Source organism: Musa acuminata, chromosome BXJ3-4 (assembly GCF_036884655.1).
Source record: "Musa acuminata AAA Group cultivar baxijiao chromosome BXJ3-4, Cavendish_Baxijiao_AAA, whole genome shotgun sequence".
Lineage (NCBI taxonomy): Eukaryota > Viridiplantae > Streptophyta > Magnoliopsida > Zingiberales > Musaceae > Musa > Musa acuminata.
The window spans coordinates 26,277,323-26,296,261 of record NC_088352.1 but is presented as its reverse complement, the minus strand read 5'-3'; the positions used below and the strand labels follow the sequence as shown (position 1 = coordinate 26,296,261).

General features: G+C 39.0%; 1 protein-coding gene across 1 annotated transcript; it reads left to right on the top strand.

Moving 5' to 3' along the window:
* Positions 1-6,668: 6,668 nt before the first annotated feature.
* Positions 6,669-9,546, top strand: LOC135636107 (transcription factor bHLH77-like). Its single transcript, XM_065147676.1, has 8 exons — positions 6,669-7,777; positions 7,867-8,085; positions 8,167-8,232; positions 8,463-8,531; positions 8,638-8,712; positions 8,809-9,006; positions 9,095-9,155; positions 9,241-9,546. The coding sequence occupies exons 1-8, from the start codon at positions 7,100-7,102 to the stop codon at positions 9,246-9,248; spliced, it is 1,374 nt and encodes a 457-aa protein (XP_065003748.1). The 5' UTR covers positions 6,669-7,099; the 3' UTR covers positions 9,249-9,546.
* Positions 9,547-18,939: the final 9,393 nt, after the last annotated feature.

The following is an 18,939-nucleotide window of genomic DNA, read 5'->3' as shown; positions in this document are numbered from 1 at the left end:
TAGCACTACGCTCGGTGTACGGTCTTTGGGATATTATATGGATGAGACTATAGGTATATAGTAATTGAGAACAAATAGGTCCAATGGATTGGATTCCCCTGTATCATTTGGGGACTATAACATAGTGGCCTAGTACGTCCGTAGTCGATGAGTTGAGTAAATTATTATGGAGATAATAATTCACTGAGCCAGAAGAAGTTCTAACAGGTATGACTCACGACTAGCTTAATATTAGGCCTATAGGGTCACACACTTATGGTAGACGTTACGATGAGTAGAGGTTCAGATATAAGATATCCGTCGGAGCCTCTAACTTATTGGATATCCAATAAGCCCCTGAATTATTAGATCCTATGGATGAGATCCTATAAGAGCCAATGAGAGATTATTAGATATAGATCAACTAATCTAAGAGGCTTGTATAGTTGGATGGAGATCCAATACACAAAAGGGTAGGATCCATTAGGGTTAAGTTGACAGGGGACTTCTATAAATAGGAGGGAACCAATAGTTCATAGGCCAAAGCCTCTTTGGGTTGTCATCTCCTATTCTCCTCTCCCCCTCTCCTCCTTATAGAGTAGGCCTGAAGACTTGAGGAGTATCATTGTAGCCTTGCTGTGTAGATCATCAATAGAGAGGAGGACACTTGACATCCTTTACCCTCTCGTAGAGATCTACAAAGATTCAGGGATATATAATCTCCCTAGGTAACACGATCTTTAATATACGAAGTTTTAAGTTTCGTGGTTTTTGTGCACCAATCTTCGCATGACGATCAACACATCGATAAAAAATTTAAGGATTTTGTTTTCATGTTCTTCCACTGCGCATGTGATGTCGCCCCCCAAATTTTTCTATAGTAGGTGGTAGCACCGCCCAACTGGTGGTACCACCGCCCATAACCCTACCCTATAAAAATCCAAGTTAGGGCCAATGGTAGAACTGCCCCCAACTCTCTCTACACCCCTCTAAGCCTCTCCACACCCCCTCATTCCTCTTATTATCCCTCTAGAAACTTAAGAAAACCCTCATCCTTTACAAAACTAAGGATCAATCTCAAACCCACCCTTTGGTGATCACAAGAAGATTAAGCTACAAAGGTAATTTCTAAACCCAATTGGTTATCTCATTCTCCATTGATTACTTGTTCTTATTCTTTGTGATATATGTAGTCTCCATGACATCTAGAAGATCCTCAAGGAACAAAGAAAAGAGGAGATTAGATGAAACCTATGATACCATACTCTTTTATTCCCTTCAACATGCCCTTAAAATTCCCAACCTTTGAGTCTAGAAGTGTTCATAAGGGAAAATATATAGATCTAGAAGAATTGAGTAATTTAGAACTAATTTAATGGTTTGCTAACTTAGATGTCATTCCAATTCTTTAAATAAGTAAACTCATTTATCCTAGACTTGTTCGCTTGTTTTACAACAACTTGGATGTGGATGAAAATGATAGGGTATCCACTTATTTCTTAGGGCATCACATATCAATCATGGATAGTGTAATTTATAATCTTATAGGAATTCTAGAAAAAAGAAAGAGGAGGAGGGCTCTTAGCACTTTTATAACACTTTTATACCCCAACACTTAAAAGATTTTTTCACAGTTTTCTGCTCTATGTGTTACCCTTTCATGCAGAAATGAGTGGGGTATTTACAGACTCTAAAGGTTTCAGAATTGGAGCCAAAAAGTATCTCATCTTGGATTTTCGGGGTACTGGCAATACCATCGCTAGTATTGGCAAGTACCATCGCCTAACTCTCTAACACTAAGTGGTACCATCGTCTAGTCTGATGATACTACCACTTGACAAAGCCTCGGAGATTGCGTTCTGGTGGTACCACCACCTGGTAGCATTAACTACCAATGGTACCACCACCCAATTTAGGCGGTACCACAGCCTAGCCCACCTAGGCGGCTTAGCCTCAAACAGTTCAACTGCCCACCCTGGGCGGTGCCATCACCTGGCAAGGCTCCAAGTAGTCGAGTGGGCTTTCCATCCGGCCCAACTCATTCCTGTTTTGTGTTTAGTTGACCCCTAACTAAGTTAGTGGGATTATCTCATAGTCCTAACTCAATTTAAGTTCTAACTATGACAATTAAGGTATTAATTAAGTAATCTTTGTTCGATATGTCAATAATTCTTCCGGTAAACTTTTGGCATGCTTTTGGCGAACTCCCGATGAACTCTCGGTGAGCTTTTGGTGAACTCCCGATGACTTCTCGACGAGCTCCCGACGAACTCTCAGCGAGCTCTCGATGAGCTTCTGGCACATTGTCTGAATCTTCATCATATCGTTCGAACTTTGACTCCGACAACATCTACTTTATACCTTATTTATTATCGTAGTTAAACCTGCAACACTTATCTCAATATATGGATTAGTTTAATAATTTATCAATTGATTTCATCATCAAAATCCGAGATTGATACTTTGTATCAATAAATTAGAGGTGTGAGGCTTTGTAATCATTAGAGGGTTCATCATCAAAACTTGCAACACTCCTCCTCTTTCTTCAGTTTTGTAATAATCAGAGAAGAGGTATGAGGCTTGTAAAGGTTGTCTCCTAAACTCATAAAAAGAAGAAAGCTTTGTAAAAAGGTGGTTGGTCTTCGCCTATTGAAAGAAGACCATTAGTGGACTCCGGTGACCATGACGAAGGAGGAATCGAAAGTGGACATAGTTTACAACGATCGAACCACTATAAATCTGGTGTGTTCTTTCCTTACTGCTTTCTTTCATTATTTAGCTACACTCTACACTTTACATTTACTCTAAGTCATTACTTTCATTTTCGATACGGGCTTTGACGAAACGATTTTATCGAACAAAATTTTTCATATTAATGTAATTTTTATCTTGCACTAATTAACCCCCCTAGTGTCGTATTGATCCTAACATAGTTATGCTAAAATCCATTCAAATTCTATTGGTTATTACAATATATTATGATTATGAGATTTAGTAGATGGACGTGAAAATTAAGTTACTCAATGACAATCTCGAGGAGGAGGTGTATATGATACAACTTAAGAGATAAAGTGTGCGGGTTGCTTAGGTCTATTTATGGACTAAAGCAAGCTTCTCGAAGTTGGGACATAAGATTTGATGAGGTGATTAAATCTTATGACTTCGTTAAGAATGAAGATAAGTCTTGTGTATATAGGAAGTTGAGTAGGAGCGTTATTACCTTTTTGGTACTACATGTGGATGACATCTTGATCATTAGGAATGATGTAGGAATGCTCTCCACAGTAAAGAATTGGCTATCTAGACACTTCTCCACGAAGGACTCAGGGGAAGCATCCTACATATTAGAGATTCGGATCTATAGAGATAGATCTAAGAGGATGCTTGACTTGTCCCAATCTAAGTACATAGACACCATTGTCAAAACGTTTGACATGAAAAATTTGAAGAGAAGTCTCATACCGATGAGACATAGGATATCACTTTATAAGAGTATGTCCCCAAAGACTCTTGAAGAAAGGGCAAACATGGATATGATACCCTATGCCTTAGCGATATGGTCTATCATGTATATTAGACCTGATATAGTGTATGCTCTAAGTGTCACAAGCAGGTATCAAGCGGATCTAGGCTTAGAACATTAGAAAGCAGTAAAGTGTATCCTTAAGTACTTAAGAAGGACTAAGAATCTTTTATTAGTATATGGAGGTAGTAGCCTCAAGGTTGAGGGCTATACGGACTTGAGCTTCTAATCCGATGTCGATAATAACAACTATAATTCAGGGTATGTGTTCACCTTGAATGGAGGAGTAGTGTGTTGGAAGAGTTCCAAGAAAGACACTATTACTGACTTGACCACAGAGGTAGAGTACATTGTTGCGGCACAGGCAACAAAGGAGGCAATCTGGATGAAGAAGTTCATCACAGATCTGGGAGTCGATCCTAGCAGCGAGGAGTCAATTCCCTTATATTACGATAACAACGGGGCAATTGCTCAAATAAAGGAACCCACGTCTCATCAAAAGTCAAAGCACCTTCTGAGGAGGTTCTACCTAATCAGAGAAAAGTGTGCATGATTAACTATGATAATAGTAAGACATAAAGCAAGTGTTGTGCCGGAGTCAAGATTAGAACTTCGTTGGGAGTTCGAGAGTTTATCGGAAGTCCGAACATTCATTGGAAGTTTTATTGGAATTGACCGAGAAATCCAGGAGCTTACTAAAAAAGCTCATCAAAACTTGTCAAGAAGTTTATCGTAAAGTCTAGGAGTTTATTGGGAGTCCGTCGAAACATAATTGGGAGATCATCGAAAGTTCGCTGGAAGATCGTCGGAAGCTCACCAAAAGAGCAATTGACGTACCAGAACAATAATGCTTTATCAAATATCTTAAATATTATAGTTAGTCCGTAAATTGAGTTAAGATTGGGAAGTAATCCCATTAACTTAATTAGAGACCAACTAGGCCTTTAACAGGGTTGAATTAGGCCGATTTGAATAGCTCATTTAGTACCTAAAATCATGACTGACGATGGTACCGCCCAGATTGGGTGGTAGTTATATTCAAGTTGACCGAGCTACATGAAGTCTCGATTGAACGAAATAATGCCCTTAACATTTACCTCATTGTGTTTTGGGTTATGATTTAGTTTATCTCATAAAATGATAATTGTTGCTTTCATATCTGTATGCTTTTTATCTTGGATGGATGCATCATGGGTTGATGAAGTTTGGCTCTATTAGTTGTGTTAGGGACTTCAGATTCTTTTGGTTTTGAATGAATACAACGTGAGCAAAGGGATGTTTTAACTATTTTGATTTTGTCAAATGCTTTAAATGCTTATATTTTAGACAGATGAATGTATCGTATATAAGAAGAAGATGTTTTGCCTAGTTGGAGTAAATCAAATGCTTTCATGCTTATGTCTTGAGTGGATGCATGGTATGGTGTTTAGAGATGTCTTACTAGGATAGGGTGCATTGGATTATTTGATAATTATATGGATGCTTAATTTTTTTTTTTTTTTTTAATCTTGAGAGAATACATCCCGCATGAAAAGAGAGCACTTTGTGTTGAATATTCAAATGCTCTTTTGTCTTATGCATATACCTTTTTTTTTTTTTTTAATCATGGGTGGATATATAACATGTAAAAAAAACTTTAAATCATGTTAGACCATCTGAATTAGGGACTCAACTTGACCTAATCTTAATTCTGAATCTTAGCAAACACCAAGAGTCATCATCCTTGAAGAAGAATATAAAAAACAATATGATCAATGACGAAAATCCTAAACCATTTCAAATCCTTGAGCTTCCTCTTGATGTGCCAAGTGTATTCTTAAATGGGCAAGTCAATCAATCAATTATTGATAAGTGGATAGTACAGAGAGGAGAGAGAAAATATGGTGGAAAAATATTCTTCTAATTTGAAATGACTCAAAAAAAAAAAATATTCATGTTGATGTGATGGATTCATTCATTTTATTTTATCATTTTTGAGTAGTTGGCTATTACGTGTCAAGTGTTTATAAAATAGCGACATTAATTAGATTTTCACCTTAAAATTCATCTTATATATTTCCAACATGAAACATCATTGTGATATTTGATAAAACAGTACTAACCAAAAGCAATTAAAAGAAACTTTAGTTGGTATTTGGGATTGAATTACCATAATATTTATGTATCGATAACACACTTCCGAATAGTGTGCTGAGCAAAAATCTTAACAAAAAACTATGATGATGATAGAAAAAATTTCTCCACCAATAATAATTCATGAGTATACTCAATAATATTGATGAGATGACATAATCCGATCAACAACTAGGCCACGTAGACATCAGTCTAAAGTAATAGTTAGGGAATATTTATCAATCCTAAAAGACAAATATTTCGTGAAACATCTCTCTTTATTTACCTATTATAAAATGTTACCTTAGACACGATAACAAAGGTCAATTATCATTTACTAAATTTACTCTACTTTTATCTATTATTGACTTAAGATCAGATCAAGAATCTAATCTGATCTCGATTAAAGATCAGTGATGGAGCATATATCGGAGACCACATCAAATCACGAAAAGCATTCGAACCATATTAGATTTTCGTCATGTTAAATTTTCATCATGTTAGATTTCTTACTCACACGAATCTAATCATCAGATTGATTCGAATATCATTAATATTTTTTTCATCGTAAAATAATTAAGATTAGGTGATGTAGAAATCAGGATAAAGCATTAAGGTAAAAGATGCCCTTTGGTGGAGACCACTATTCCAAATGAAAGCAAATAGAAGTTGAATAGTTAATCCTTCATCATTGTTGTATTTACAGATAATATCACACTCTTTCCACACTAAAAAGTGAAAGTCCAAATTCTGAAAGGATGCATCATTGTGTTCAATCTGGTGTTGATGCTCTTCACTAGCTACAGGTAGTAAGTAGGCAGGCAAAAACCAAAAAGCTCCACTGAGCCTTGCAAGAGTGACAGTTGTGCTTGAGCTTATGATGAAGAACATAACCATAGAAGAGTGTAAAAGAAGCAAAGTAAGAAGAAACTTCTCCCTCTTCCTAAGATTGCTCAGCAGAAAGAGTGCTTTTTTGCTGCAATGTCATAAACAAGTTAAGATACTTGTTGAGTTCTAAAGTGACTTTGCTTTGGTGTAAAGCTATAATAACCCTCTCTCATGGGGAGCTCTGTCTCAGAGTCATCTGAGGGAGACAAGGAGTTTTCTGGTCATAATGGGAGTCTCTGTCTCTCTGTTTCCATTGTGTGTGACATCACAGAGAAGTTTTGTTTCTTCTTCCCTCCCTCTCTCCCCTTCTGTAATCGACTCCCCACATCCTCAAAAGCTTATATTTTCTTCCTCTGTATCAGCTTTAGTATTCCCTCCTTCCTTTCCCTTCTCAGCCTCTGCTTTCCCCTTTCCCCTTCTTTTCTTCTCCACCTCCTATTCTCTTCCTTTATTCTCCCCCAAAGCTCCCACCTTTCTTCGAGTTATCAGCTCGCTTGCAGCTCTCCGGAAACCTTGACGTAGATCAATTGTTTTGCCACTTCTAGTGTTCAGCTCCAGTAAAAGAGAAATCTTATAGCCTTTCTGGCCCTCTCGGAAATGAGTTCTGGACCGTCGAATCAATTGCTGCAGTGCTTTCTCAACCTGAATTCCGACCATTCCATCGATCCCGACACCCAACTTGGGTCCGCAATGAGTTCCTTCATGTCGTCTCAGTCGTCTAATTCAGCTGCCCCTGCCAAGAGCTGCGGCTTTCGTGAGCTCGGGGCACGTTTGCAGAGAATTGACGACTCGAGCGAGGAGGTCTCACCGCGGTCCCAATTCACGGATGCTTCTGGGAATTCGTCTCCAAAAGGCGATCTTTCCAAACTGGATAACGTTCGTCGACACTTGCCTCAGGCCATGGGAGGGCTAACTATCGCAGGCAATCTGGCCCTGGCACATTTGGATCAGTTTGCGGCATGCCCAGGTTTTGTGGAGAGCGCAGCAAGGTTTTCCAGCCTCGACGACCAGGATCGCTGTTGGCGCTCCAGCCATCTTGAGCTACCAGGGAATGCCGTGCTGCATTCCAGCGTAGCAAGCAACCAGTTTCCGACGGTGAGATATGCCGAGTTGTGGAACTCTAGAGAGGAAACATCGGTATCCGATCCGATTTCTGTGAGTGGAGAAGCAAGCTTAGGAGCTCCCAGAGATAGCAACGCGAAGAAGCGAAAAGCTCCTCTGAAGAGCAAAGTGAAGGATACTATTCAACCGAAATCCGTCATTGATCCTCCCAAGGTATAAAGATCATCCTTTCATCGTGCCATGTTGGCTTATCATGTTGCTGTATGATCTACCAGGAAGGACTCAAAATTTTGAGCTTTCAGGTGGCAGACGAAGAGGATTCTGATGCAAAGAGATGGCGATCGACGGGGAACAATAACGAGATTGGCAATGAGCAAAATGATGGTGCCAGAACTAGAGGGAATGGTGAAGAGAAGCAGGAAAGAGAAAGCAATGACAAGCCCTCAGAGCCTCCCAAGGACTACGTTCATGTCAGGGCGAGAAGAGGCCAAGCAACCGATACCCACAGCCTAGCAGAAAGGGTACATGATGAATGCGATATCCAGATCAAAATGCTGGTTCTCATTTCTGTCGATGCTGATTGTTCTCTGCATGCTCCTTAGGTGAGAAGAGAAAAGATCAGCGAACGAATGAAGTTACTACAAGATCTCGTTCCAGGCTGCAGTAAGGTAACAATTAGATCCACATGATGCTCTTTTTATTGAATAAAGATCAACCTATTTCTATTTACGATTAGAAAAAAAAGAATCTTGTGAAAATTTCTCAGAGTTTAGTTTTGTATTGCAATTCTCTACTGTAGGTAACCGGCAAGGCAGTCATGCTTGATGAGATTATAGACTACAAGAATTTTGTGAAAAATTCTCAGAATTTAGTTTTGTATTGCAATTCTCTCCTGTAGGCAACCGGCAAGGCGGTCATGCTTGATGAGATTATAGACTATGTGCAGTCGTTGCAGCGCCAAGTCGAGGTATCATCATCATGGAAAATATAACACACTTATATGGAATTATGATTTCTGGAGTAGACCTATTGCATGTAAATTCTCTCATCTTGTCATTATTTTCTTGCTGTAGTTTCTGTCCATGAAGCTGGCCACTGTAAACCCTGAGTTGGATTTCAACAATTTGGCAAATTTCCGTGCCAATGATGTAAGATTTGATAATTTCTTGGTCATTATGTTGTTTAAACCGATTAATAATCTGCCTCCAATCCCTATTAACATTCTTCTGTTTAAAAAATTTCAGATGATACAAATTTGTAGGCCTGTGCCAGATTCAGTGTATCAAGTTGAAATGAGCATGGCATCATCACATGCTAAGCAACCTCAACAGAGGAACAGAATAAGTTCTCATTGCTTCATGAACATGTTAGACCCCACTTGTCATCTAAGTCTCATTGCACATCAGGCTTACCTTAATGGAATTGGAGATGCTTCATCGCAGGTATTAATCCACTGCCAAATTCTGTGACTGTAATCCTACAGATCATTATTTGTCTGTCGATCTTATAAAAAGAATCTCAAACTTTTAGCTTGGGACTTTCTGGGAGGATGATCTCCAAAGTGTTGCTTCCTTTTGGAACTTCCATGGTGGTATGAACAGTTGCAATGAAAATTCTCAGCTTGTTCATTTCATGGATCCCTCAGAAGTTACTGACTTTTCATCAATTTAATGCAGGGACATGACCAACTGCTCAAATGAAGATTGAGCTTTGAACAGCTCATTGGTTTGGTAAAAAAATATGCATCTGTATGTATATATGGTGATGCTGCACAATCACAGCCCAGAAGCTTCAGCTAAAAGTCTTTAGGTCTAAGCATATTTTGGTCCTATTTTCTGATTTATCGGAACAGTATAATTCTTTGGATTTCTTATCAGTTATCATTTGTATGCCATGATGTGGTCCAAGTACTTCTGAAGCACCACATCTGTGATGTAAGATTATGAGGATGAGATATTTGAAGTCACAATTCTATGGTCTAATACTTGATTCAATTATATATTTTTGATGAATGATAAATTTCACTTCTTGTTATTAAAAAAAAAAAGCCCGAGAATGCAAAAGAAAACAAATTTGTTAACATCTTTTTTCTTTCCACATTCTGGATTATAAGATTTTAAGCAGCTAATGAGGGGGTTATTGGCTTTATTCTTCTGAGTTTTACATATCTTTTCAGATATAGGTAGCAGCAGTTCCCAAGAAGTAGAACCCAACTGCTGAAGCTCCTATTTTGCCTACAAATCAAATGATTCTTATTCTGTAGGCCATCAGCCATGGCAGAATAACTACACATGCAGCCATATCCAACTTGTACTTTCTCCTGCACTGATTTCAGCTATTCTTCAGCCCTCTCTAAGCTGACATTCTTTAAAAACAAATAACAAAATTTAGCACACTTCTGAGAGAAAAAGGAACAAGAGGTACTGAACCCAGGTATGGATGTCTGATAGAGTTAAGAGCATCTTTATTGTTACTTTTTTTGAAGATCAACTCTAAGATACTTTTTTTTGATGTCACCAAGTATCCAAATAAGATTGAGTTTGGAAGATACTTAAAATTATTCTTGGATGCTGCAAAACTTATTCAGATAATTTAGAACCCTAAACTTATGGTTGATCTCTTTAGGGGATCGGTCTCCTTGGAACTCTATAGGGATTCCTCTCTCCAAATTGCTGTAGAAAAGATTCATCTATTGCTTAGTAAAAGAGAAGGAATATATGACTTTTTATAAGGCATCTAACTCTTAATAGGACTCCTACTCAAGACTCCTACTTCTAACCAACTCCTAATATGACTCCTACTCAAGACTCATATTCCTTTACAATTCCTAATTCTTTTCTAAGAAATAACCTCCTAATCCTAGTCAGCCTCTTCACCTCTTTAATAGGGGTCGACTTAAGTATGTTTTATATGAATGTCCCTCTCAATTAGGACTCTCCTAGCTAGAGTTCTAACAAACCCGTCCTCTTCAAATCAGTCTTGTCCTCGAGGTTGACGATTCATGAATTTTGGGAATTTGATCTTCAAGTCGTCATAGTTCTCCCAAGTGGCATCTTCTGTTGGTAGGTTCGCCCACTGTATTAGCACTTCAGTAGTGGGTCGTCGTCTTCGAGTCATGATCCATCGATCAATAATGGCACTTGGCTGGGTCTGGAGTTCTCCTTGGGTAGTAATATTTGGTGGGTGGCTTTGGGTTGTCTCCAAGCACCTATTTACAACTTCTATCTGGTCATCGGTTTGTGGGTGATATTCCATACTTCTTTTCAATTTAGTACCCTGCATATGGAATAACTTTGTCCAAAATCTGCTCGTGAAGATGCAAGTAGAATTTGTCACAAGCACAATACGTCCCTTATAGCATAATTCTTTTGAGTCCCAATTGTAATGAGCCACGGAGCTTGGTGCTTCCTCCAATTTTTTTATGATCTTACTAGTCTCCAAATCTTCCTGTCATTCCATCTTAATATCCTTAAGGAAGTCATTAGTTGAAAGTGAAATGACCAAAAATTCAGCTTGCTTAGGTAGCCGTAAAAGCGCATCTGCAACAACATTCTCTTTCCCCTTTTTGTAAATTATTTCATAATCATATCTAAGAAGCTTTGTTACCCATTTTTACTGCTCGGGGGAAGATATCTTCTGCTCCAAGAGATATTTTAGTCTTTTATACTCGGTCTTGATTTGAAAGCATCACCTGATCAAGTATGATCTCCACCTCGTTGCTACGTACACAATGGCGAGCATCTTTTTATCATGTGTTAACATGTTTTGATAGGAGGGAGACAATGCCTTGCTAATGTATGTGAGTGGTCGACCATCTTGCATGAAAACGTCTCCAATTCCGACTCCAGATGCATCGGCCTTAATAATGAAGGGTCGGTTGAAATTTGGTAATGTTAGCACCGGCATCGTCGTCATGGCTGCCTTAAGTATGTCGAAGGCAGCGAAGGCTTTGTCTGACCATTGGAAGGTATCATTTTTCAGTAGAGAAATTAGTGGTACACTGATCTTTCCATAGTTTTTCATGAACTTACGATTGTAGCTTGTTAAACCGAGAAAGCCACGTAGCAATTTTATGTTCCTCGGGGTTGGCCAGTTCTGCATTGCTTCTATTTTGGAGGGATCCACCATCACACCTTCCTCTGATATGATATGCCCAAGATATTTCACCTTTTATTGAAGAAAGCAAAAAATTGTAGTGCCCGTTGTGTGTTCGAAAGGCGGTTTTCGATATGCCTTCTTCGCACACTCGTATTTGATGATACCCGGATCGAAGGTCCAGCTTTGTGAAGATTTGTACTTTCTTTCATCTAGCAGTTCATCTACTACTAGAATAGGATATTTATCCTTGATGGTAATGTCATTGAGAGCTCGGTAATCAACGCATATTCGTCATATTCCGTCCTTCTTGCGTACAAGTAGCACCAGTGAAGAGTAGAGGCTGCAACTTGGCCGAATAACTCCTATTTTGAGCATCTCTTTTATAATCCTTTCTATTTCATCATTCCGGAGATGTAGATACTGATATGACCAAGTATTTGCTAGAGGTTTGCTTGGAAGAATCGTTATATAATGATCATGCCGACGAATAAGAGGTAGGTTGTGCGGTTCATCAAATATATCTGAAAATTCAACAAGCAAAGGAAGTAGGTTTAGATCTTCAAATTCTATTAGCTCTCCCTTAGTTTGATGCTCAAGTTGTACCAAAAAGTCGTTACATGCTTTATGCAAAACCTTCTCTATTTGTTTTGTGCAAATCATCGTTACGTCGCCCCCACGTTTTCCGTGCAGTATCACTTGTTTCCCCTTATAGTAAAATTTCATAATTAGTTTCATAAAATTCCAAAAAACATCACATAATGTCGTCAACCATTCAATTCTAAGCATAGCCTCATGATCATCAAGAGGGGGGAGAAAGAAATATGCAATTATCTCTTGGTCCTGCAACAATAGTTTCACTCGCGGGCGCCTACGATCATACTTCAAAATCCATTCGTCGATGACCTTAACGTCAAACCTGCTGCAATTCTCGATAGGTAAGGCCATCCGGACAGTAACCTTACTGTTTAGGAAGTTATTAGTATTGCTTGTGTCGATGAGAACAGTGATCGGTTGTTATTTGAGAAGGCCTCCAACTTTCATCGTTTGTGGGTTTGAGTAGCTAGCTAGTGCATGTACCGTAACTTCGATCGGTTGTGGCTCTTCCTCTGTATCTTCTTCTTCATGTTTAAGGCACTCTTTTGTATGTTCAATGACCTCTTCTTCTATTAGTTTAATCATAAGAAGGCTCCCTTTACTACAACGATGCTCACGGCTCCATGGCTCGTCATAATGCCAACATAATCCCTTCGCATATCGCTTCTGAAGCTCTTCTCTTGTTAACCTCTTTAGTATTGGGATTTAGTCGATAGTAGAGGGGGATGAGGGCTTCAGTATTGCAGGTCGAGGAGTGATCCTAGTCCTCCGAGCTTCATGGTTCAATCGCTCCTCTTGATGTCGTGTGAAAGAGATGGCTACCATAAGCGTGTAAGGTTATCGCACTTTAACTTCTCCCCGGATCTCCGGCTTCAAGCCCTTAACGAAGGTCCTCAATAGCTGTTTTTGAGACCAATCACGAGTTTGATTAGATAACCTTTCAAATCTAGTTTGGTACTCTTGAATGGTGGAGGTTTGTCGGATCTTTACTAGTTGTCCGTCAATGTTCTCGTAATCGGTTGGTTCAAAGCGGATTAGCAATCCTTCTTTGAATTTTTGCCACGAGAGGATTCCATGAGTGTGTTCAAACCAGTCAAACCATTGTATGGCATCCCCTTCAAGATGTATAGCCATAATTTTCATCATAGATGCGTCCATGGTTTTGTGGTACTGAAAATATCACTCCGCACGCGAGATCCAACCAATCGGGTCTCCTTCTTCCCATATAGGGAAGTCCACCCTCATGCGTGGATAGTTGGGGTCGATTATAGAGCCTCCCCTCCCTTGGAAGTCATCTCTTCGGGCTTGGTGCGATTAGGCAAAGCTCTATCCTTGATGTGATTTCTTCGGGCTTAGTGGTCGACCTAATTTGAGTTCGGTAAAAAGCATCCAAATCATATCCTCCATTCGCGCCTCGAATGCTTCGAATTTAGCATTGATTACCTTCTCAAATGCGCCGTAAATCTGTGATGTTAAAATCTCTCTTTTGTTGTCGGGTTAAAGGCATGTATAGGTTGAGAGAGGTGATGATCGAAAGGGTTGGTGGATTGGTAGATGTAGGCTGCGGTTTAGGCTTGTTTTGTGGCTGTTTTGGGTGTAATTTGAGGGTCTGGTTTAGTGTAATTTTAGGGCTATGGATGAAATTTTTGGATCTATAATAGATGGTAGCAAAGGTTTGATAGAAATCAGTGGAAGTTGCAGCAAGTATGTGCTGTCTTGTAAGAGCAGAATTATCGTCGAAGAAATAGTGGTTCTCGACAAAGGATGTATAATTTAATTAAGAAAATTTCGGCAGTATAACAGCAAGGAAATTGGTGCAAGCTGAGATAGCAGAATTCTCATCGAAAAATTTCAACGGCTTGGGATGAAAATTTACAGCAATACAAAATCATTTTTAGAGATGAATTCCTTAATAGATCAATCTTAAATGGAAGCCAAGATGATCTATGAAGTGTATAAGAAATTTCATTCAAAAAAAATTATAAATAGATGGGTTAAGGCAACAATATGCGGTTGAAATTTTCTGCATCACAGATTTTCAAATGGTACAGATTGGACGTAAAAGATTAGTAGTTTATATTAAGAATTTTTCGATAAAATCAAAGGAAAATCTACTATTAGGAAGTGTCAAAGTTATCATAAAAAATTCATTGTGATTTGGATAGAAAAAACATAGTAACAAGATCAAACAAACTGTGCTATACGGTTGGAATTTTACAATGCAGATTTTCAAGTATAGCAGATTAGACGTAAAAGATCAATGGATTATACTGAAAAGTTTTTAACAAAATTAAAGAAAAATATGTTATTAGGAAGTGTCAAAGTTGTCATAAAAATTTGGTAGGGGTTTGGATAGGAAAAATGTAGTAGCAAGATCAAACAATCCGTGCTATGCAGCTGAAATTTTGCAATGTATCTTTCGTCATAGAGATGAAAACTTTACGACGAAAAGTTTATGCAGCAATTTTGGAATAATTTTTTTTTTAGATTTTCGAATAAGGATAACTAAATTACAGTAGCAGTAAGGTAGAAAATCAGAACCTGTTGCAATTCACGGGGAGATTGATCTACGATGGTGGAGATGACGACAGAATTTGGCGATGATATTTTAAGCAATTATGGGAATTGCTTTGGGCGATTGTGGAGGGTTGATGGATGGTTGTAGAATAGCAGCGAGATGCCAAGAACACTGCTCTGATACCAGGTGTTAGAACCCTTACAGATTCTAAACTTGAGATTGATCTCTTTAGGGGATCGACCTCCTTGGAACTCTATAGGGGTTTCTCCCTCCAAGTTGCTGCTCAAAGGCTGCAGAAAAGATTCATCTATTGCTTAGTAAAAGAGGAGGAATAGATGGCTATTTATAGGGCTTCTAAACCCTAACTCCTAATAGGACTCCTACTTAACTTCTATTCCTTTACAATTCCTAATTCTTCTCTAAGAAATAATCTCCGAACTCTAATCGACCTCTTTATCTCTTTAATAGGGGTCGACTTAAATAAATTTTACATGAATATCCCTGGTCTCTCGTAGAGTCCTAAGAAGATACTTTTCTCTTTTTGATTATAAATATTTTATTTCTTTTCTCTCAATCCTTTTTTTTTCCTCAACTGTTAATGCTCTCGTATCCAAACAAGAGGATGAGTTTGGGATATATCTGACATTGTTATGTGATGCTCCATACTTAACTTCAGCACTAACATTTTGAGTTCTTTTTATTCTTATTCTTCTTCTTCTCAATTTTTGTTTACTGTTCTTTCCAGTAAAAGGTCCTTAATATGTTTCTATTAACATCATTTCATACTATGTCGATTTATCATCATGACAATAATCTGCAGAGGATGCACCTAACATGGGAGAAGCCTCTACATGTCAAATCTGAAAGTGTTATTGGAACCACAGGTTTTGATCTAGACAATCTTAAAAAAAATATGTGGTCCAGAGAGGATTTGCAGGTATCAATAGATTGCTTGTGACACCCTAACAAAATCATAAGAGAGACCACCCAACCAAGCTGTCATGGTCTCTATCAGGTGGCTGCCACAGTCTCCACCTTCTGAAGCATCATTTATGCCAGTCAGTCTTGTGATGAAGTACACATGCTGTGATGTGGTATCATTGGCTTTTGCTAACAGTGTTGAGTCATACAATTATCAAGTGCTTTCCAGCTGCAAGTGCAATTTGCTACCTAATTAATATCAAGTGGGCTCATATCACCATCCAAACCTTCTCCTTTCCAATGGCATCAAAGTTCATGATGCTGTCTTCTCTCTTCCATATTCCAAGAGGCACACTGATCGGAATAGTTCAAGTGCTATTGTGGATAGCTTTCAGAGACATTGTTCTGCAAAACTGAAGCTGAAGCATCACTATAAAGATTACAACTAAATCCACACACTACAATGTTCAAGATCTGGTCCACAGTGCTCTCTGATTTGAGACAGGGCCTTAACTTCTGTCTCAATTCAATGTTTATAGTTGGCATGATAAGTGCCTCCTGAGCTCTGTCCTCTTTTTCCACAACTGATTGCAGGGTGGGATGTCCCCACATTGGCATCTCCATTTCAGCAGGAGATATCGAGCACTCTTTTCATGAGACCAGCAAGGAGGACCATGATAAGGTGGAACCCTGTCATCAATATGTATGCCTGTTATTTCATGCCATTTCTTGCTTGGTTAGGCTTGTGTTGTATGTTCAAAATAATAGAAGATAAGAAGAATTATTTAAGAAGCTGTTTTACATTGAAGCTATTCTCTTCCTATTTATATAGATTAAGAGAGAGAATTTTCCTCAATAGAGTAGAAAGGAAAATCTTATCAGAGTAGAGAGATTTACTCGTGTGGTTAGAAAAATCTTATCTGCTATCATGCCCCCGTAAGATGGTGCTCCTATCAAAGATACCAATAGTTTACGAGCGAGAGGCTTCGTGAGTAGGGCAAGAGCATATTGTTGTTGCTGCTACGACTACGACGACGGTAGCTACGGCTGTTGCGGCTGTTGTGAAAACTACAGCAAAGGTGAAAGTTGCAGCGATGCTACAGTAATGCTATAGCAGAGGAGGAAGCTATAGTAGAGGAGGTAGCTATAGTAGAGGAGAAAGCTACAGCAGAGGAGGTAGCTGTAGCAAAGAAGATAACTGCAGCGATACTACAACAGAGGATGAAGCTACAGTGATACTACAATAAAAGAGGAAGTTGCAGTAGAGAAGGTAGCTGTAGCGATGCTACAATAGAGGAGAAAGCTGCAGCGATGCTACAGTGATGCTATAGTAGAGGAGGAAGCTGTAGTAGAGGAGGTAGCTATAGCAAAGGAGGAAGCTGCGGCAGAGGAGGTAGTTGCAGCGATGCTACAGCAGAGGAGAAAGCTATAGTAGAGGAGAAAGCTGCAGTGATGTTACAGTGATGCTACAATAGAAGAGGTAGTTGCAGCGATGCTACAGTAGAAGAGAAAGCTGCATCAATGCTACAGTAGAGGAGGTAGTTGCAACAGAGGAGAAAGGTGTAGCAGGAGGAAGCTGCAACGGAAGCTGCAGTAGAGGAGGAAGCTGTAACGATGCTGCAGTAGAGGAGGAAGCTGCAACAGGAGGAATCTGCAATGATTTGGTAGAGAAATCTATAGTGATTAGCTCTCAGTAGGAGTTGAGGATCGATAGTTAATAGCGAGGCAACGGGCTGCGATTGATGAATATCATAGCCTAATGAAGACGATGCTACAGCGATGGACAACCCGAGTCTGGGGTCAGTGTAGGCAGCACCAGTGAAGAAGAAGGCCGTATGGAGGAGAAGAGGGAAGGAGCGGGCAGGGGTTGGAGAGGGATCTACTACCGAGGGCGAGTAGCTGGCCGCACCAAATCAGGCCCTCGTTGTTGTGAATGCACCTGATGGCGACGTCGGGTGTGGTCACAGCAGCGGCTGGGGTAGTAGCGAAAGCGTCATGCGCCATACAACGAACGACCGTACAATGGACAGAGAGGGGAGCCCGACAGGGAAGCGAGTCCGACAGGAAAGAGTTTCCCCCTTCTTTGCTCTGTAAAGGCAAAGGATGTAGTGAATGGCAAGCTTCGATGACCATGGAGTCTCGCTCATCTCACTTGCTCTGATACAATGTTGGAAAGAATAAAAGACAAGAAGAATTATTGAAGAAACTATTTTATATTGAAGCTAAAAGAAGCATGTTATTGAACAATAAGGACTCACCATTGTGGTGGTGTATCAAACTTATCAACAATGAGGATACAAAATCTTATATGATACTTCTACACATAAAATATTATAAATTTGACTCATTTACTTAAGAAAGAGTTTGAAACCATATCTAATAATTTTTTTACACTTCAAATATTGATCATATAATAGTAACTTCTTAATAAAAATTTAAAATTTAAAATTTTATCTAATAAATTTTAATGTTAACTAGCTTAATTGGTGGGTTTAAAACCTACCATCACTATTTACCTTAAAAAAAAGGGTGTATCCAATGCATGAGACTCCCATTAATATGAAATCTGGGAAGGATCAATGAATGTAACCTTAACGTCACTATTTACGTTCAAGAGAGAAAAATACTAGAAAAAAAATCTTGAAGACATTTACATTTGGTGATAGTTACCACAGTAACTATGACCAAATGGCCATTGTGGACCAAGGTTTTTGCTTGTCATAGAGACATTTACAGACTCTCACGTCTGCTGATTTCTTCTGAAGCCCAAATTCCTATTCCTGCAACATTCCAGAGTTAGAGATAAAAGCATAAAACAAAGAAAGAGTGAATAATTTGTTGTCTCAATTGGAACTACCTACATATTCTACTGGCATGTATATGAAAAGGCAGGTGATCTCAAGCTGGGAATAAGCTTAGAATCTCCAATATAAATCTTTACAGGTCTGTTTCCCTGTTATACAAAAAAATGAAAACGAATAAAGTCACCTGTACTCACAAAAGAGAAGAACATATTCATCATTTGCTCAATGCATCAGTGGTTGCAAGCCTGATCCTGTGAGATGGCTCACCTCTTACAGGGAATATAATGCATCCTACGTGAGGAAGAAATGATCGAACAATGCATTCAACTTTGCTCAGTTTTTCTGCCCACCATCATCTCACCAGGAGCAAAAGCATGTCTTGGAGATTTCTTTTGCAAGGGTGATGACTCCTTGGTAGCGTCGAATTCGAACAATATGTT